The sequence below is a fragment of the Lampris incognitus genome, chromosome 19 (genome assembly GCF_029633865.1).
Source record: "Lampris incognitus isolate fLamInc1 chromosome 19, fLamInc1.hap2, whole genome shotgun sequence".
Classification (NCBI taxonomy): domain Eukaryota; kingdom Metazoa; phylum Chordata; class Actinopteri; order Lampriformes; family Lampridae; genus Lampris; species Lampris incognitus.
Window position 1 is genome coordinate 4,884,859 of NC_079229.1, and position 21,336 is coordinate 4,906,194.

The 21,336-nt window shown below is 42.4% G+C and overlaps 1 protein-coding gene across 1 annotated transcript; it reads left to right on the forward strand.

Annotated features, from left to right (window-relative positions):
• The first annotated feature begins 403 nt into the window (after positions 1 to 403).
• Positions 404 to 18,204, forward strand: ube2wb (ubiquitin conjugating enzyme E2 Wb). Its single transcript, XM_056299420.1, has 6 exons — positions 404 to 456; positions 2,200 to 2,291; positions 11,475 to 11,577; positions 15,285 to 15,440; positions 15,576 to 15,651; positions 15,833 to 18,204. The coding sequence occupies exons 1-6, from the start codon at positions 442 to 444 to the stop codon at positions 15,844 to 15,846; spliced, it is 456 nt and encodes a 151-aa protein (XP_056155395.1). The 5' UTR covers positions 404 to 441; the 3' UTR covers positions 15,847 to 18,204.
• The last annotated feature ends 3,132 nt before the right edge of the window (positions 18,205 to 21,336 follow it).

Consider the following 21,336-nt stretch of genomic DNA (forward strand, 5'->3'; position numbering starts at 1 on the left):
CACCCACCGGAATGGAGTGGTGGACCACAGCGTCTATTTATAGCCTCTCAATCGAACCAGTTATTCTAAGATAAAAAGATACGATTTGGGTAATAATCGTTTCCGGGGGTGCTTTTGTAGAGTTTCCGTTAAGTGTAACTTTATGTCGCGTTTTCCGAGGTTTCTTATCGGATTCCTTTCTTCCTCGTATCTCTTGACAGTTGGGCGTAGCGTCGCATCTGCCTGTATCGTGTTGGCCTGTTTTGAACAGTGTGCCGTTTAACGTCTCAGTCTTGGGCGCTCTCTCGCCCGGCTTCTCTGGACTCTAAACGCGCCCCGGGCGTCGGGCGACCCGTCAGGGGTTAAACTCGTTTGTTTCGCTGTCAAAACACCTCACCCACGTGACGCGCTGACGCACGGCCTTACGTCGTCGTGCCCTGACGCAGGGGGGGGGTTTCTATCATGGCGTCGATGCAGGTGAGAACACAACCAGCGTATATTCATTAATTTTTACCCGACCTTTCTCTTCGGACGTTCGCGTTTCCCCCCGTCCGCCGTTAGAACTCGTCGCTAAAGAGCCGGTGCCGCTAAAATAGCGCCGCTTTGTCGAAAAGAAATCGATAACGCTCCGGGGGGGGGGTTGTTTTTTTTTTTTTGTTGCGCTTAGTCTCGCCTAGCCACCTAGCTAGCCCGTCATCATCACCACCACCACCATCCTCCTCCTCCTCCTCATCATCAACAGCCTCGAGCCCAAAGCTAGCTAGTCACGCTGTTGTCTAACGTTAGCCTGCTGCATTATAGCCGACATGTCGTTGACTCTGCCGGCGAGATAGGTAAAAGTTACGCACGGCGTCGCCTTGTCGTGGATTGAACGAGAGCGTCTTTTGTGCGACACCTTTTGACGTGTGGCTTGTAAGTGAATGCCGGCCAGCTGTTGAAAGGACTAGCTAGAATGGTGGCCAGCTGCTGAAAGGAATAGCTAGAATGGTGGCCAGCTGTTAAAAGGACTAGCTAGAATGGTGGCGAGCTGTTAAAAAGACTAGCTAGAATGGTGGCCAGCTGTTGAAAGGACTAGCTAGAATGGTGGCCAGCTGTTAAAAGGACTAGCTAGAATGGTGGCCAGCTGTTGAAAGGACTAGCTAGAATGGTGGCCAGCTGTTGAAAGGACTAGCTAGAATGGTGGCCAGCTGTTAAAAGGACTAGCTAGAATGCCGGCCAGCTGTTAAAAGGACTAGCTAGAATGGTGGCCAGCCGTTAAAAGGACTAGCTAGAATGGTGGCCAGCTGTTAAAAGGACTAGCTAGAATGGTGGCCAGCCGTTGAAAGGACTAGCTAGAATGGTGGCCAGCTGTTAAAACGACTAGCTCGAATGGTGGCCAGCTGTTGAAAGGACTAGCTAGAATGGTGGCCAGCTGTTAAAAGGACTAGCTCGAATGGTGGCCAGCTGTTGAAAGGACTAGCTAGAATGGTGGCCAGCTGTTAAAACGACTAGCTCGAATGGTGGCCAGCTGTTAAAACGACTAGCTCGAATGGTGGCCAGCTGTTAAAAGGACTAGCTAGAATGGTGGCCAGCTGTTGAAAGGACTAGCTAGAATGGTGGCCAGCTGTTAAAAGGACTAGCTAGAATGGTGGCCAAACGGGGCGCAGATGGGCCAGCTCCGCTCTTTTCTCCGGGGCCGAACAGGTGCACAGTTGAATTTGTCACCGTGTGTCGGTGTTAACACATTTTTTTGGGGGGGGGGAGAAAATTCAAATGTTGACTCTTGTCTGTCCCAAAGTAACTGGAGGCGTTCGTGACACCCGCACGTTACAGTTCCCCTCCATTAGAGATGGCTGACTACTCGGCCAGATAAGTCGCCTCTGTGAGCCGGAGTCTTATCTTTTGCAAAAGACTCGCCCGGTTCTTCGATTCGGGGTCGACATAGGCCAATAAGAAGTCAGACGACTTCTTGCTGGTTCGTGTCATAGGCCCAGCTCCTTTACCAACAAACCCGCTGCTCTGCAGGAGTTGAACGTTTTCACCGAGTTGGGCAACATCATTTGTAGCCGTGTTTTTGTTGTCGTTCATCGATATGTCACATCCGGTTGAGTATTTTCCCCCAAGCGTTTGCTTACATTGTAAGGGGGATGTTTCAGTGGCTCATCTGACTGGAACTGCTTGAATTGTAAAACCAAAAAAGGTAAAAACGTAAACTGTCATGTTTTTTTTGTCCCCCAACAGAAAAGGCTACAAAAGGAACTATTAGCCCTGCAAAATGATCCACCACCCGGAATGACACTCAATGAAAAAAGTGTACAGAACACCATCACGCAGTAAGTGTTTCTGCTCTTGTAACTGACTTGGCAAGATGAAATTAAGTCTTTGACGCAGTTACACACATTCAGCCAATGAAGCTATAAGGCGGCGGTTTTCACTTATGTGCCATGGGTGTCCGTGTGTATGTGGGCTTTCTTTCAAACCCAACACCACGCCAAGCTGTTTTCACTGTTTAATATAACAACAATCAGACAAAAGGGACTAATCAGTGAAATCAGCTGGTGTAGTGGTGGGTTGGAAAGAAAGCCTGCATATATACACACACGGCTCTCTATGGCACATCATTGAACACCACTGCTATAAGGAGTATCATTGAGGTAACATTCTTAATCGCTCACATACATTTCCCCACGACTGTAAAACGGGTTGGATAATAATGAACTACTTCAAGCATACATGGTCCTGTACATGTTGTAGCTGCTCTAACGTTTGTTGTAAAAACTTTTAGACACAGGCAGTTATACTGCTCTAGCCATTGGCATTACTGATGAGAAAGAATTGGGGTCGTACCGGTGACCGGTAGCTCTGGGCCCTCGGTAGCGAATGCACGGTGTCAGTATTCATCCTTATAAAATATTTAACAGTTGGCACGCAAGTGTGAGGCTACTGTAGCAAGGAGCCGAGGCTGCTTAGCGGATCTTTGTCTCTAAGCGTGTTAGTGTCCACCTAAACTGCTGCAGTTACTGTTGCTATGTGAGTCAAATAGTGTCTGATAGGCAGTAAAGGCAAACTTCATTGTGATCTTGCAAAACAACTTCAGACAAACTTCTGAGTCTGGCTGTCATCCAAATTTATCTCATTCCTACATAGTGGTGGGGGGGGGAAAGACGGTTCAGTGCAAATTTGCGATAATAATCCATGACCAATTTATTGTTGCAGGATTACCACTAAATTTTCGGAGCACAATTAAAAAATGCTGTGATATAATTATTTCTGCATCTCTGGTTAAATTTGAACTGTTTTGTTTTAGGGAATATACTGTATTTACTGGACTACAATTTGCCCTGGAGTACAAGTCGCACTCAGCAAAAAATGCATTGTTGCGAAGAAAAAGACATAAATGTCGTATTTAGGTGGTGGTACAGTGTTTTCAGTTGAGTCACAAGATTAAACAGTGCTATCTAGTGGCCTTAGTTGAATTGCAGTGTATTCGTCAGACAAAATTACATCGCACAAGTCACTTTGGTATATAAATCATGCGACCAGCCTGACAAGTAAAACAAACAGCGACTTCTGATCTGGGAAATGCATTACTCAGTTTTTAAGCTTTTTTAACACTCGGGGCTTCAGGAATACATTTTTCTGCACATTTCTGGGGATCAGGAGGCCTATTCCCAGTCCCTAGTTGTACATGATGAATAACCATTATCATTTCAGAATGTCTTCTACCAGCCTTGCTAGCTCAAGATTTGCAATAACAAAAAATGTGGGAGTAGTTTAATCAAGATTTGTAGCATAGTCAATACATTTCCTTTTTTCCCTTATTGGAATTAGGATTAGGAAAAACATGTAATGTGGGTTTAATATCTTTTAATCAATCAGTCAAATTTAGTTATACAACACTTTTTGAAATTAATCATGCCATACAATCTGATTTACAAAAAACAAGTAAAATACTTATGGATACAGATTAGGGCTGTCAAAATTGGCCAAAAAGGGCATTCGATTATTCTTTCTAAAAGAAAACACATTGGTTCGAACCTATTCGGATTTATTTCTGCGCATTATGTCCATAAGAGGGCAAACCAGTACAATGAGAGACATAACTACTTGTATAGGTATATTCATTTCAACATAAGCATGTATTTGAAAAGATCTACATACCTACACACTACACTATAAACAAAATAAAATAATGTCATATACTGTAATACTACCATGGACCTCTCTGTCTCTCTCGCTGCACTGTGATTGGTGCTAGAGGGAGAGATGAGAATGCGCTGTCTTTCGGAGCGAGATAAATTATTCGTAATTGGTGGGTTGTTCAATAACCTAATTTTTATACAGTTGAGTTAATATTCATACCGGTGTAAATAAACAATTTGATAGACAGAACTCTTTAAAGCCCAGCCCATCAACCATACTGATCGGCCTCATGTCCTTGCATTTGAACGAAGTACGTTTCTTCGTGCAAGCCTCTTGTCGTGCTGCAGATAGTGAGCTTATGGCAGGAGGTGTAAAATACGAGTCCGAGATGTGACTGTTTGTGTGGAGTTCTGGACATAAGCCCATGCTTGTTTGGGTGCATATTTTTGAGATGTGCCCTCAGGTCAATAGTGGTGGGATGGTAAGCAGTCTATAGCTTGCATACAACTTTATCTCGAGGTTCCACACTTTTTCCGTTTTCTTCCTAACGGGGCTTTTTCGATTGTTCGGAGTAAAAATCACTCTCTCTGCGGCGGAGTTGGGTTGTGAACTCTCTGCCATCTTTACCACACAGTTGTTGAATCATTCGCTCGTTTCAGCTTGACCTAAATTTCATTGTCAACCAGTGAAAGCGACGTTGTGTGACTCCTGTCCGTCATGCAGCATATTCAGTATAGCGGCCAAGGCCCTCACGAGAATGTGCGATAGTGCTGCTTTTTTTTTTTCCCACAATCGAAAATTAATTTTCGCCCTCGAATGTTTTTTTTCCTTCTTCACAATTTGGTTATATATTCAAATTTGGACTATTCATTGACAGCCCTAATACAGACTAAGTAATATTAATGATATATACAGTATGCAAATGGATAGATACCTTCCAAAAATACACAGAGGGATTTAAACCTGGATGACTGAATGAGAAACCTTCAACCCAGTTCCTATTGGCTCTGTATTAAGTGTACTTCCTTGTTTTGGGATGGTATGTAATGGGTGTGTCTTTTTCTCCTTGAACTGTAGCGTGGAGAGGCACGTTTTGCTTCAAGCTTTGGTTTTCCAAATTTATCACTTACTATTTTAAGTTGCTACGGGTTTGCTTTTAATTTGGGGAGTCCTGCTGAAAGAAGGCACACACTCTGTGCTTGACATTCAAGTCGACCTTTATTTGCAAGATAAGCTCACAGGAGACAATACTGTGTGGGGGTGTGTGTGTGTGTGTGTGTGTGTGTGTGTGTGTGTGTGTGTGTGTGTGTGAGTGCGCGCACGCACGCACGCACGCATGTATATGATGTTGATAGGGTGTCCGTGTGCCTTCATTTTTGTATCTGTTGTTTATACAGTACACCCTGTCCCTAGGTGTTGCCCACTGGATCTCAGCGTTTTCTACTCCGTTGTGTGTGATAGTAGAGACGGCAGAGCTTGATGGCATCACAGGAGTGTTACTGTAAACAATGAGAATCAGGCTGCCTTGTGTAGAGACTGCAGACTGTGTGGCATTGTGTGCTTTATTCAAACCTCCTCCCCAGTTGGACTCGAAAGTTCAGTGTTATTTTTGTTGATCTGTTTTGTTGATCATGAAATGGCTTGTCTATAAGGAAGGCGAGCAAGCGGAGAGAGGATTGTCCTTTGCATGTTTTCACAGTAGATTGGATCAGCTGTACCCTAAGTGTCGTGCACAGGAATGTTAGGTTTTGTTTTGGGGTTTTTTTTCCATAGGGGGAATGGAAAACTACTTTCAGATAATGTGCCGCGGCCAGGGTTGGGCAGAATAACTTGGAACAAGTATTTAGTGCCTGAATACACTGTCCTAAATGTCATCACTTAACATATTCAGGTATAATACTCAACATTCAGATTACATTTAGAACGCAGCTTCAAAAGGCGTGTATGAAACAGTTGCGCTGTATCACGAATACTGTTTATGTCACATTGTTGCTTATTCCTTGTTTTTACTGGTATCCCCATTCCTTATCTCTGTATGTTTTGATCATCTGCCTATTGTCGCTGCGCTCTACCCAAATGTGGCGACGCAGGAGTAAGTGTGAATACTTGGTGTTTAGCACATTTAGAAACGTTTAAATGACTAGTTGGTTGACCCCGCCGATCCTTAGTTTTATCTTTGCCGAGTTACAGACTGCAGCTTAAGCCTGCCTTTTTGACAGTTTTCCTCCGTTCAGTTTTTTGATTTTCCGCATGAGCTTGTGCTCAGCTGACAAAAAAACGTGATCACAGTCCCTCCCGTAATGCTAATGCTGATTAGGAGGGAAGTATATCAAAATTATTCTCCTCCAAATTTATAGAAAACCTGTGATCTGAATACTGGTGTTTCAAAAAGTAACCTGGGCTGAATGCAGATATTTAATTTCAGTATTCTGATTATGTGACGCTATTACTTCTGCTCCGTTGTAACCCATTCCTGGCCACACAACTCCAAAACCACTGGTCCTGTTCACAACCTCAAGTTGTGAACAGGACCGGTAAACTTGAAGTTGTTAACAGGGTTCACTGTTAGATAGGCCTTAAAACGTTAAAATGCCTCACGCCAAATGTTGAAGAAACATAAGACTACGTAATCCAAACAACAGCCATAAGTCCAGTTGCTCTTTACTGTCATGTCTGCATGGCTTGCCTGTAAGAAATTGGGTCAGAGATTGTGGTGCTGCCGTCAATGTTCCTTTTTCTCTTCCTCTGAGCCCTTACTAGGCAATCCCCAGGCGTGTGTTATGCACTCCATTTTAATATTAGGCTTGTACTTCATATTTCACTGCTAAAGGGAGCTAGATTTAGTTTTTCAGTTATCCGTGTCAGGTTGGCGCAGGGAGACTGTTTGGGGGGGGTGTACAGGTTCAGCACACACACACACACACACACACACACACACACACACACACACACACACACACACACACAGTCATGTTTCACTATCCTTGTGTGGACCCCTCATTGACTACATTCATTTCCTAGCCCTTAACCCTAACCTTAACCACGCAAACTACGTGCCTAACCCTAACCCAAACCTAACCGTAACCTAACCCTAATTCTAACCGTAACCCTAAAACCAACTCCTAACCCTAAAATAGACCCTTTTCCTTGTGCAGGCCTCTGAAATGTCCGCACAAGGTACGTGCTGTCAGGTTTTGCTATCCTTGTGTGGAAGGATAGCTAAACATGTACACACACACACACATCTACTAGCATCTGTTCTGCTGAAATGTCCTTGATTCAGATTCAGCGAGCTGCTGAATCTGTCAACTCCAAGGGTACTCTTCTATAGCTAATCCTATAGAGAGATTACATAAGTGTCATGCTGTAATATGTATTATGAACTTCTTGTCATAACCTACCTAAACATAAGATCGGCAATAAATCATCCAAAGTAGGCTGTCATCACCATGCTCTTTCTTGGGGAGAAAACAATCAAGCATCCTTGCATAGAACCAGTAGGAAAGCTATTAAAATGTACTAATTTATTTATTTTTTGATATACTCTATTGATCCCCGTAGGGAAATTATGCTCTGCATTTAACCCATCCCAGCTGTGTAGCTAGGAGCAGCGGGCAGCCGCCGTGCAGCACCCGGGGAAATTGAAGGTCTCCAAACAGGATCAAATTAAAACCCTTAAGGCAAAGAGTTTCTGTGTATTCGGTTGCACCAAATGTAAAAACCCTGATTTCCAGTTTTTCCCTGTCCATGTCCCAAAAGAGTCCTTGAAATAAGGGCTTTCTGGCTCCAAGCTACACAAAGGGAGGACAAAAATGGGAAGCTGTGTAACCCTGGGCATTTCTCAGTACTGAGTACTTCAGATACTCTCATTTTGGGGGAGTATGTGCCTGGCAAGTTGAACTTGGTAGTACAAACCCACAAGATGAGAAGTGGGTAGAACACTCGATGTCCAGTTTGAGATGAGAGGGCTTTGCCAGTGTTGTGTAATACAGACCCTCCTAGCGCCAAAAAAACTCAAAGCAACTTTTCAAATTGGCATTCCTTTTTCAAAGAAGGCAAATATTTGAAATCTACACTATTGATTTCCCACACTAATTTTCTCAGAATAGAATCTAATGACCAAATGATAATTGTAGAAAATTACAGGTGTGGACTTTGCTTTTCTCTACCTTTGCTGTTAAAAGACTGCTCTAGCGATTTTGGATTTTTTTTTTAGCCCATTTACTACAAATTGTATATAGTTTGTTAACACTAGAACGACCAAGGCCGTCATTTTGACGGTTTTGGATTTTCAAAAGTTTAATAACTTTGTAAAAAAAAAAAATGCAGACCTGCCGCTCCCTGAACGCTCCTAAAATTGGACATATTTGCATTAAAATTAGTTTTAGATCAATTGCGCAGAAAAAAGTTAGGATAAGCTCTACCTACGATGACCATGAGCTGTCAAAAAGACATTTCATGTTTTATAGGCTTTGTAAGGTTAGCAATATGTGTTTTCCGTTTTGTTTTTCAGGTAATATTTTCACTTTTTCAATTTTGCTATCCAAGTTTGACCATGTCGCTGAAGTTTAAATGGTTTAAAAACAGTATTATAGTTGTTTAAATGTTAATTTTGGTGTCAGTCATTTCCTAACAGACATTCTAACATATGCAATGCAGTAATATCTCAATTGGGTGTTTATCTTGACAGAATATAGAGTTTAAAAAATGGCTGTCATTTTGACGGCCCATGGTCGTTTCAGGTAGGAGAGAAATCCCGGTCGTCCTCGTGTTAACTGCTGAACATTTTGCACAGCATACCGAAACCATAGCAAACCATTTTCACCTTCCAGGCAGCCGTTAGTTTCCATTAATTTCATTACAGTAGGAAACAGTATGAAAACTAACTTGCGGAGACTTAAAACTTGCTTCAGATAGGCAATCCATGACAACAAACATTTAGTTGGCTTTATTTTTGTCAAAGGTACATCGCTGTAGAAAACAAGGGTGATTTGGAGAGTTTTCTGGGGCTTTCGACTGCATTGTGTGGCTTGATGCTGCGAGATTGAGGGGGCACGACTGAAGATGGTTAAACCTAACCTTTTTGATGGGTCTTGTATGTTCAATGGCAGGCAAAGTGGACGTATGTGTACTTGGATTAATGTCTATCCATCATTCACAGACTAATTTAGTTTTGGTGGCAATCTATTAATGATCTTTATTCTGGTACATGAGAGTCTATGGTCAGTGTTTGTTTTCCACCAAATAAAGGCGGGGATGTGTTGTAAGGCAGAGTACCTTTATATGCTGGTCTAATGTATTGAATGGCAGCAGAGCAGCCATAAACTAAAAGTTTCTCCTGAAGTGGTTATATTCCCAGTGGAGTGTAGTTGTTGTGTTACTGTGACAATTTATGCAAGTCGCGATGTGAAAGAAATGAATGTTTCTGTCTTGTCGGTCATGTAAGCAGCATGTAATGGACATTATTTTGAATGGACAGCTGCAATTTAGTGGTGCTATGTGCGCCTGCTATTACAGGGGTTGTGTATGTTAGAATCTTCTGCGAGTTGCTGAATTTTAAAAGCGTTGATAGATAATTCCAAATGCCAGCTCTCGTTTCGACAGAATCAAAAAAAAAACTGACGTATAGTCTTGTTAATTACTGTGCTGATACATTAAATTGAAACAGAGTATCACATGGTGAATTTTTATATGTATGATTCAGAAAGGGTGTACAAGTAACCATCTATGCTAATGTGTTATCAAAACATGGCCTACATGGTAGACAGTTATTTGGCTGCCTTTGTAAATTAGGGTAATGGTATTCATTGCCGGTGTGCACACGTGAGATTCCAATATGAAATAATTGCCATTGGTCAGGTACAGCCCTAGAAAGGCCTACTGTGGTGTTGGCGTTAAGCGTCATAATCCACACATACACAGATAGAATGCAAAATATAGGTAAACATGACAACAAATGTGACAGGTAAAACTAGACTGACAGAGCTTTTACAGCCACATCTCTGACTGTGAAGGATCATGATTAATTACAGCACAACCCTTGAAGTAGACAAACTGCAGCTTTGGCACCTCATATTGCTTGTGTTGAAGTTGGAGTGAGACGGAAGCTGCGTACCAGTCAGTCCTCACTCTTTTGAATGATCTATTTGAAAACAACAGGGATTAGGCAACCCTAGATCGCCACATATGTTCAGAAATTATGTCATACTCATTTTGTCACAAGCCATGAAGCACATTCTTAGAAATCCGAAATCTCTCTGTAGTATAATCCCCGCTGGTTTTCCCAAATATTCAAGGGCACAAATAAGCGGAATTAAGGTTGTAATGAACTGGACGACCAGTGCTCGACCTGATGTCATGGCTTTAGGAGTAATCTGGCGCATTGTGCTGGAAATAATTTCCGAACAATATGACAGTTAAAATCATGGTGTATGGAGCATTATGGAATGAACCCTGTATCATTTGGTCCATCAGCAGGAATGAGATTGGAAGTTGTCTAGGTTATAAATCTGGTGGTGTGGCGGACACAGTGGCACATAAAAAAAAAAAAGAAACAGCTTTCTGTACGCCTTTCTTTTGTCACCTACTGTCTCCTTGCTGGTTGTTCCGACACATTCGGAATCATTACCGGTTGTGTTGGTATCATTAACAGGTGGCTCGCTTCGTGCATGCACTTGTAAAATTTATATTTTAAAGGCTCATTATAACAGTTTCGTATTTCCCTGCAGTGTAGTAGCACAGTGTTAACAATGTCACTTTTAACATTCTTTCTCAGCCTCGGAACTCAACCACTTTCTTGCCCCAAAAATATATATATTCAAATAATTACATTAATATCATAAACACGCGACGACTAGTTGACAAATGGCTTGAACCAACAACTACTAGTCAACTGGGAAAATCTTTGGTCGGGGGCAGCAACCACATTAGTTATATTTTCCTACAAAGTTATCTTATTTGTTCATTTTGCATGGGCATGCAGTGTTGCTGCTCACAGTTCTGGACCCCTTCAGTAGCTGTGATGCCATGCTGATATTAGTAGTGATCCACCCTTAAGCAGTATTTGACTAAAGTACAGCATCTTATATTGAGATGAGGTGATCAGCAGTTGAATGCAACTCTGACATTAGCTGCTCTGGCAATGGATAGTGAAACTGAAGTTTGGAGTGGGAACAAGGAATAGCCACAGGCTAGCAAACTAGTAAAATATCAATCTCTGCTGTAGTATGCTTGGATAGCCCTCTGATCCAATCCTTTCATCAAGCTTAATCTTTGGATGGTCACTACAATGTGTGTATTCACCTACTTTTCTTTGATACTGTGCCATTGTGGTGTGTGATATGTCATTAACAGCATCTTGTATGTACTTTCAGGTGGATTGTAGATATGGAAGGAGCCCCTGGTACACTCTATGAAGGAGAAAAATTTCAGCTGCTTTTCAAATTCAGTAGTCGATATCCTTTTGATTCACCTCAGGTAAGCAACAGTGAATTAATCATCATCATCATCATCAAGGGTGTAGAGTTGAATGTCGAATCAGCCAAAGGCTATTCAAACAGTGACAGAACATCCAGCTACTCTCTGAGTAGGCTGGGCATGTTGCTTGGTAACAGTCCGTTTGTCTAAATGAAGATCATAAATACTGAGAGGTGAGTAGGAAGGATCTCCCCAGGCTATTTAAACCGATGGTTACTTAAAGCATCCTGTTGTGAACATTCTGATACAAATCTTGACAGACTGACCAAAATGCTGATCATATACTACATTTTACACAATATTTTAAACTAGCTGTTCTCAATCTGGTCCTCAGGAGCCACCAGTACTGCCATTTTTCCTTTAGGGTTGAGCAATATGTCAACATTTTCCTATCAGCCACTATCGTCTCATCAATCAGCAATTGCTGATGTATTTAGGAGAGAGACAGACAAGCAGATGTTTTAGCACTGACAGTAGCCCTTGGCTTAAATGTCTCTTTGACTATCTGCCTTCAGTAAAGAAGAACAAGCAGACACATTTAGGTCCAATAAACTATGCTTGTAGCCTCCATATGAAGAAACAAGGGAATAACAGAGCTAACTTTGCTAGACTGTCAAATGCCGTGGTAATCCACATGGCAGTCCATGTAACCCTAATGACTGTGTGGAGACAACCATGCCTTGATTGGTATGTGGGCGCTTGTGTTGTCTGATGTAGGCCACATATCCGGAATTAAGCCCCGGCTGCCTGTTCCACTGTGACTACTCGTGGCACATGTACTTGTTTACCTCACACTTGACGCCTTGAATGCTCAAGGATGCAGAAATTTAAATAATAACCAAAATAAAGGCCTTCTGTCTATAGGCTCAACCCTATTTTCTATTCTTCCATGTAGTTGATAACATTCACTAGTTAGTTGTTCCAGCCAAAGGTACTTTAGCCTGAACGAAAGGTACACCACTCTTAACATTGCCACTACGGCAATCAGCGAATTTCACAAAATCACAAAGTATAATTTTAGGGATTTATCCTTCTAGATATGCTTATTTCTATGAAGACTGTGTCCATACTTGGTCGAAATGTATTAAATGCAGCTGACATATGACTTCTATTTTGAGAAAATGGTGCTTGATTGTCTTATTCTTCAAGTGATGTCATGGCATCATATATGTACGTGCTGAAATGTTGGTTCGGTTCCATCCTGTTCAACTAGCACAACCAGTCCAGTGGTGTTTAGTCTCCAGCTATGAAAGCTGTGCCAATTGTATAAAGTTGAGACTTGAGTGTCGTTGATTGATTGGAGCTTGAGATTATCTGGACATGGCATCTCCCAAAACCTAGAAAAAATAGAGAAGATCCAGGGTTATAGTTATATAAAATATGTTTTTAGCCATGTTGCCGTGTCTCAGCCCTGTCTTGCCCATTCATTTTAGATGCTGTTTACATGTACTAGTGGTAGAGTGCGCTTGCAAATGAAGGAATGATGGAACAAACAGTGAGTGGCAAATGTTATTTGGCTAAACCATTTTTGTTACAGCCTCCAATCTGGAAGGTTTTAGACCTTGAATGACAGGTGAATGTAATGAACTGCCAGAGCTGAACCGGCAGAATAGAAAACCAGCAGTAGTGGTGGGACCTGAGCACCACATTGAGAATCACTTTCTCAAACCATTACAATACCACATTTTATCAAATATTAAAACTTGATTTATTTGGAAGATTGTGGCTGTGATTTGGTGGCTTGCAAAAAAAAAAAATTACATTAGATACTGGCACTACTGCTGCTAGTGGAATAATTTCTGTCTCAGAAACACTGGGGCCAGGATTCACTCACAGTCACACCAATACAGCGTGAGAAAATTAGATCAACTTTGCAAGCTGTGACCTAGCAGCTTCACAATAGGGTTGACAGGGTGTCACAGTAGTCCTCCTTTTACATGCTGGAGGCAACAGCCAAGATAACCATGTCGACCATTTTTAGTTTGTGAGAGGCGCTCCATTTCTGTGTTGTCCCTCTGCTAAAGTAGGCCTAAGTGCATGTCCAAGAGATAGGGTGATATAATTGAGTGTATGTGTGTGTGCTGTTGTTTGAAATAGCCCAAAGCAGAACTAAATCATCGTCAGAGATAAAGGTAGACTGTTGGCCCACTCAAACCCAGGCAACAGCCTCTTGTGTTCACAACATGTAGCTTGTGTGTCTGTTGAGCCCTTTTATAGTGTATAGATAGATAGATAGCGTACTTGTACTAATGCTACCCTCTTTAGTCAATGTACCCCTGCTCGATATTTCACCTGGGTAATGTTTATAACTAGCTGCGTTGTTTTCCTTATCAGAAACCGAAACGGTTCAATACTGCTGACACTTTTTTCGTACGTCAAGGCATCGTGTAATCATTCACCCACAGCGTCGTTGAGATGGGAAGAGAGTCGTATGTGATTTAGGCTAATCAGGTCATGGAAGGAGCAGGAGAAGCAGTGAAAACATAATCAAGATAAACAATGCTATTGGGCAGAACAGTGAAGATGTATATGAAAATAACTGTTGTTCGGGGTTTTCTGCGTTATTACTTTATCAGCCTGTGACTGTAAGTCAGTTTGGCCAACACTGAATTCCCACCCCTCTGCTATTGCTTCTCGCCTCTCCCCCTGTCTGGAGGCAGGATGACTATAAATATGATATAAATACTGGTAGTCACATTGAACTGAAAAGGAATTTAGTTCAGTTATCGATTTTGTAGGATGTTTTACTCCGTCATCGTCATTTGCTTGAATGAGTGTTTGACGAATGCTTTCTTCACACTTTTATTTTAACTACATTAACACTGCAGTGCACATGTTGAATTGTGTTTTTTGAATCGTCAACTTATCTAATTTGCTTAATTTACTCATGTCTACTGATGAGCAGTAAAAGTAGGTTTATGTGCGTGAAAGTATGTGCTTTGTATAACTGTAATAACCCGGTGTCAAAATCAGCTTTATTTCCCAGCAGCCACAATCCAGATGCTTGACTGTAATTTGGTTGAGAGAAAATTAAGCATAATAGACACAGGGATCAGAGTTATGGAAACTCTATATTAGTGTAAGCCTTGCTAAATGGAAGCCTGTTGCGTAAAGGCCACAGGTAGTAAGATAGTCTATGAGCAGGTTTTCTACTGAATTCACACAGCAACAATAACATATATTGCTGTCATTATTAAATAGACATCATCAACAAGGACATTTTGATATCAACCAAGCCAAATTCAGCCCCACCCTTTCCTCGTAGGCCTAGTGGCCATTTCGCCTTTTTGCTAACCCCTCGTGGTCTCCCCTCCCCAATCGCTCTTCCTCGTTCACCCTGTCACGGCCCCTCTGTCCTAATCCCACAGCCTCATGTCGCAGCAGAGGGCTAAGCCTGAGCTTATATGGCAAGTCTCATTATTTTCTGCTATTAATGCGAAAATCTGAACTCATTCCCAGTGACTACTCTCCCAACTTGGCTCTCTGACAGCCCTACCCCCCCCCCTCTTCTCTACGTAAAGGCTAAAGATTATTTTAACCAAGTTGAGGTTAAAACTTGAAGCAGTGTTTGCTGCATGACCTACGTGGACAAGCCTGTCCAGATTAGTCTGCGGCGCTCTGAGGGGAAGGACTGGACAGAGCTGACGTGTTTGATGAGCTGATCTGAGTCATGATTTATTTTGTTTCTCTCTCTTTCCTTGTCACAGGTCATGTTCACGGGAGAGAATATACCTGTCCATCCTCATGTGTATAGCAACGGTCACATCTGTCTGTCTATTCTAACAGAAGATTGGTCACCAGCCCTCTCAGTGCAATCAGTTTGTCTTAGCATTATTAGCATGTTGTCCAGCTGCAAAGAAAAGGTAAGAGGCCCATGATAAACCCTTGGTGCATGTAATGGTTAATAAAGGCAGTGAGACAGTTTTTTTTTTCGATGTAATAATTTGGGGAGTATGTAGAGCACAGTGTTAATGTACATGTGTTTTGCTCCTATGCAGAGACGACCGCCTGATAATTCCTTTTACGTAAGAACATGTAACAAAAATCCAAAGAAGACAAAATGGTGGTATCACGGTTAGTATTTCCAGCTTTTGACCACATTTTTGTTTTGACAGTGGTAAAATGAATATGATAAGAGAAGCAAGTTATAGAATTGCCAACTCTAAAGCCGTCATTTAATATCTTGGTCACTGTAAAAAAGGAATGCCCGTACAATTTTAATCACAAAATGTTTGCATGTTTTTTGCCCTCACAGATGATACCTGCTAATGTACAAACTTTGTAATAATCTTAGAAGAAAGAAGTCCTACTGACCTACATAAAGCACTTTTTAATCATTCAGTCTTTGAACTCTGACCTTTGACTGGAAAAATGGACGCCATGCGCCGGAGACTCTTGACTGCATTTCCCAGTGGGCAGTTGGATGCATGTTTTAGCTGGCTGTAATATAGAAAAAGAAATTTAAAGGAACGTTTATACGCGCCCATGGTGGATCTTTTGGGAAAGAGGTAGTGAAGCAGCAAGCAAGCAAGGCGAAGTCGTAGTGAGATTAAAAAAAAAAAAAAAAGAAAAGGAAAAAAAATCATGTTTTGAAATTATTCTCGTTACTTTTTTGTTTTGTATGGGTGCATTTTAAAGTCCTTGTCTTGTGCAATAATAACGACGATGGATGCTTGGGCCTTCAAAGAGAAATCCAAATCTGTTCATTTTCTGGAAGTTGTCAGAACATCGTAACCCCAAGAAATCGCTTCATCCGTCTTTCCCCTCCCTTCTTTAATTGTATGCACTGTGAAAGTATCTAGCTGAAAAGGCACAACTAGTACATTCCCCCCCCCCCCCCCAATTTAAAATTGTACTGTAAGCTGCTCTCCAAATCTTGATTCGGGTTGAAAGGTTTTTACTTTTTGACCGTGTCACTGAGGAAAACCATGCTTTTTCTCATCCTCCAACTTAGAAGAGCTAGAACGCAGCTTGTTTTGGTGTGCGGCAGAACGTCAGTGCAGGCAGAACAACTGACACAAGGGTGTAGGCCTCTAAACCAGCCGCCGGCCTCGGCAGGCGTGTGGTCAGACAGCGCCGCTGAGCTCACCCTGTTCACTGGTCCGGCCAAGAGGACGTGCCGGTGGCCTCGCTTCCATATAACGGGACGTCCGTAAGAGAACATTCTAGTACGCATTTTTATTTACATACTTTCTTCCCTTTTTATTTTTTAAATAAATGCTTTAATTGTCTAAGACGTCACTCATTTTAAATGTTATCCCGAATTCTTTTGTACTTTTTTTTTTTTTTCTTCCAAGTAGCTCTTTGCTTCGAAAGTTGGGAGGGTTCGGTGTGTCAGTCGGGTCAGTATGTTATGGATTGTTTCCTATTTATGTTATTTAATTAAAAGAAAAAAAATCTTTATTTTGATCTCCAGAGTGGTAGAGAGAACGACAAAAACACAGCGGTCTGTGCAACAATCTCAAAAGGCAAGGCTTTTGTGGTCCCCCCCCCCCCCCCCCCCGGTCAGAGTTTTGGCTCAGGTACTTTTTCAATGAAGAGATCACCTCTAAAAAGATTCCTATCAGATATTTTGAAGTTAACTATATTTTCACCAAAAGAGACTGTTATGTTGTAAAATGAAACATGTCTGAAAATATTGTATATAATTCTTTAAACTGTTGGATGGTGTGACGGAAATTGGCAAGTGGTGCGTTTGCTGTCCAGTAGAATGACTATTTGGAGTGCTTTAGTACTTTTTGGAAGTTTGTCTGCATCTTTTGCTAATGAGGACGTGTTGGCTCGACAACACAGCCGTTGGTCAATAGGTTTAGTAGTTGTACAGCGGGGATGCATGCGATTCGAGCCCTGCTTTTCTTATCGGCACCAGACATCGCAACGACCATGGGGTCTCTCCATCATTTGTGTTACGGTTCATGTGGGACTGCTTCTGCGGCCCCCCCCGCCGCCTGCGGAGGCTGTGCGGCTCTGTCATTTCAGACTACGATCACTCCATTCCTAAAGAAATGTTTCTTACGCCATCCATTGGGGAATACTTGAATTTTCCATCTAAGGCAGTTTGTATTGTATTTAATTATATTTCCCGGGGTCTAGTTGAGTTCTTGAGTGAATCTTGAGTGAATGTGACGATATACTTGTAGAGGAGATTACCAGGGCACACGGCTATCTAAAAACTATATTAATAACAAAAAGGCATCTGTTTAGCCAATGATTTTTTTTTTAATAGATGTTATTAGCATCACTAGTGGTCTCTATACTTTTGCTGTGCAGTGAAATATGGCAGCAGGAGTGAAACGGTTGTGCAAATGCAGTCACAATGGCATTAGTTGTCGGGACAAAAAGCCTTTATCCAACGGACAGATCAGAGGAGAAAAAAAAAACATCGACAAGGGTTGGATGCGTCTCGTTCTTTTTCTTTTCTTCCTGATTTAGTCTCTCTATTTTTTTTTTCTCTCTCTCCAATGTGGTTTGAAATCCTAGCTTGCAGGTTGTTGTGAGTGATATACACTAATGGGGGCTTTGTTATTATTTATATTTTGAGAATTTGTTTCTGGGATGTGCAAGCTCCATGTAATAGGTGCCTGTTCATTTTCATAATCAATAATAAAAAGAAAGATTCACTTTTAACTCAGATTTGTCTCGCACGATTTCTATGTCATTGGCCACCGGGGATTTTTATTTGTCCACCGTCTCGAGCCGTCGTCTCCATACCGTGTTGTCCTGTAGGAAATGCAAACTAGTGTGTTGGTGATACAGCGTGGTTTCTGAACGTCTGTGGGGGGAGGTTGGAGTTGGTCCGTGTGCCCACCTCTCTTTCTATCGGTGTGTCCCAGATGGGTTTTGCTCTACTCGGTGACAGCTCGGTCAGATGCTGTGCACTAGTCAATGTTTACACACCACATGTCCAAGTATTCACCTATATTGATTCTTGCTGTGTTGTCCGAAGTGAAATTATATATTTCAGTGGGGTTTTTCTTCCGTTTGTAGAGGTCCTCATGTCAAAATGAAATATGGTATTTACATGCCCTTAGAATTATATGAATATAATTCAGGAATCGGGAACATTTATTTGTAATATGTAATATTAAAACTATAACCTGACGGTTGTAGTGTCCGTCCCGTTTGGAATAACTTCTGTTGGGCCAGGTGCAGTCAGTTTTCTTGAGCGATCACACCAATAACCCCTACAAACTCCATAGTGTTGAGAGAGTAATAATAATAATAATAATAGCAAATCATTGTTATAGTAACTATAAATGTAACAGCATTACATAATTAAATTACAAAAATGGTTGTAATCCATTAGTTGTTGAAAAAACATGTAAATTAAGTTGCTAATCAAAATGTTGTTTACAGAGGGGTTACATCTGAATATATTCTTAGCCTATTTGTTTTGATGGTTGCTTTAAAATAAAAAAAAAATCAGGCGTCCTGGTAGTGTAGCGGTCTATTCCATTGCCTACCAACACGGGGCTCGCCAGTTCGAATTCCCCTGTTACCGCCGGCTTGGTTGGGCATCCCTGCAGACAATTAGTCCTGTCTATGGGTGGGATGCCGGATATGGCTGTGTCCTAGTTGCTGCACTAGTGCCTCCTCTGGTCGGTCGGGGCGCCTATTCAGGGGGGGAGGGGGAACTGGGGCGAATAGCGTGATCCTCCCACGCGCTATGCCCTCCTGGTGAAACTCCTCACTGTCAGGTGAAAAGAAGCGGCTGGTGACTCCACATGTATGGGAGGAGGCATGTGGTAGTCTGCAGCCCTCCCCGGATCGGCAGAGGGGGTGGAGCAGAGACCGGGACGGCTCGGAGAGTGGGGTAATTGGCCAAGTACAATTGGGGAGAAAAAGAGGGGAACAAAATTCTAATCTTAATTCAAGTTATACTGAAGAACTTAATAAGTTTGACAGTAATCAGTGTTGCGTACGGTTGTGAGGTTTACACGGCCTGGTTCACGTTTCATTTTAGGACTTTTCCGCTTTGCCCAATTTAAGACATTTGTTGGAATAGTAATCAAAAGTAATAAAATGTAATCGGTTACATTACTTATTACGGCGGCACAGTGGGGTAGTCGTAAGCACGGTCGCCTCACAGCAAGAAGGTCCTGGGTTCGAGCCCCGGGGTAGTCCAACCTTGGGAGTGGTCCTGTGTGTAGTTTGCATGTTCTCCCTGTGTCTGCGTGGGTTTCCTCCGGTGCTCCGGTTTTCCTCCCGCAGTCCAAAGACATGTAGGTCAGGGGAATCGGCATTACTAAAATTGCCTCTAGGTGTGAATGTGTGTGCGGCGGGGGGGGGGGGGGGGCTGTGTGGCGGCCTGTCCAGGGTGTCTCCCCGCCTGCTGCCCAGTGACTGCTGGGATAGGCTCCAGCGACCCTGGGAGCAGGCTAAGCAGTTCAGACAATGGATGGACATTACTCATTACATTTTTAACACAGTAACTAGTAATCTGTAACCCATTACATTTCAAAAGCAACCTTCCCAGCACCGAAGGTTCACCCGTGATCATCTTGAAACCAGCCGTATCAAGTTGTACGATTACACAAAATCTCACATCTAAACCAGCGGATCAGATCAGCTCTGCCGACACGAGGACCAAGGAGCTGCCCGTGGATCTTCCAGATGGATTCATCTGGAGGCCAAAAGCGGAAGAAGGTCATAAAGGCTTTGATCCTCACTATGAATACTGTAAAGTTCATTGTAAGAAGATGGAAAACACATGGCAGAAACCAGACGCTGTCCACATCAGATCCCGAGGTTTACCCAGCGTCTTTGCTCAGGGGACACGAAGGCACACTAGGTCATAAGTACTCCGGCAAGATGCAGAAAATGTTTAACACTTGAGATGATGGAGAAATAAAAACAGGATTGGTTCCTAAAGACTTTTTGGTGCTACAGCCTGTCAAACTTCAGCCGACAATGCCTCCAGAAGGCAGATGATCACGTCTGTGAAAAAGAGGCTTTTGTGTTCTTTTTTTTTTTGTGTGTGGTACTTTCAAAACTTGCATATGCCAAGATGGGCACAGCGCTGGTTTAATAGCCTTTTCTGACCCTGTTTCAAGCTCGCCGTGCGTCTGGTCGAATCCTAAACCCTGTTCATCCGTCGCACCTTGCTTGCACGGTCCTTTCTATCCGCGTCCCACGTCACAAACTGCTCACACAAGCCCAGCACCAAATACACCCGTTGAAAATGTAGAGTAATGTATGTACTGTAATGCTTCGGCACATTTAGATCAATTTTCACCGGACTGCAAATTCTGTGGCACTGCGTCAAGTGTTTGTCTACTCACAGGGCCTGGCGGAGTCCCAGAATTCATTTCAACGTATTTGTCATTTGCTACCGGTACACGGTCAAATCTGACACAAAACAAGGAGGCCTTCAAGTGCAATTTAACACTGAGGTTTAGGACACATTTTGGCAGCTTCATTATACGTTTCTTGCACTAGCCAAGCTTGAGAAGCCGCACGACTGAGAAGGTATTTGTACTGACGGCTCTTGGAAAGCAGTTCAGCAGCTGATTTTATAACTTCCCTCATCGGCTTCTGGCTTTGGGGAATGTGTGCCAGTCCCACTGATTGTGTATTACTACTATTACAGCTAGTAGGACTGTCACGGACCGAGCTGCTGGACCAGAGAGACAGGTGGTTTTTTTGGGAATTTTTTTTACATTTATTTGCAAAAAAGTAACAAAAATACTTGTGACAATAATTCTGGAAAGAGGTCAAAATAGCAGAGCTAAACTAAAGCACTAGCAGAGGAGAACTAAA

Excerpts from the sequence above, each read along its gene's own strand:
- ube2wb (XM_056299420.1), top strand. Across the intron at positions 2,292-11,474 it reads GTACAGAACACCATCACGCA|GTGGATTGTAGATATGGAAG; the intron begins GTAAGTGTTTCT and ends ATGTACTTTCAG. Across the intron at positions 11,578-15,284 it reads ATCCTTTTGATTCACCTCAG|GTCATGTTCACGGGAGAGAA; the intron begins GTAAGCAACAGT and ends TCCTTGTCACAG.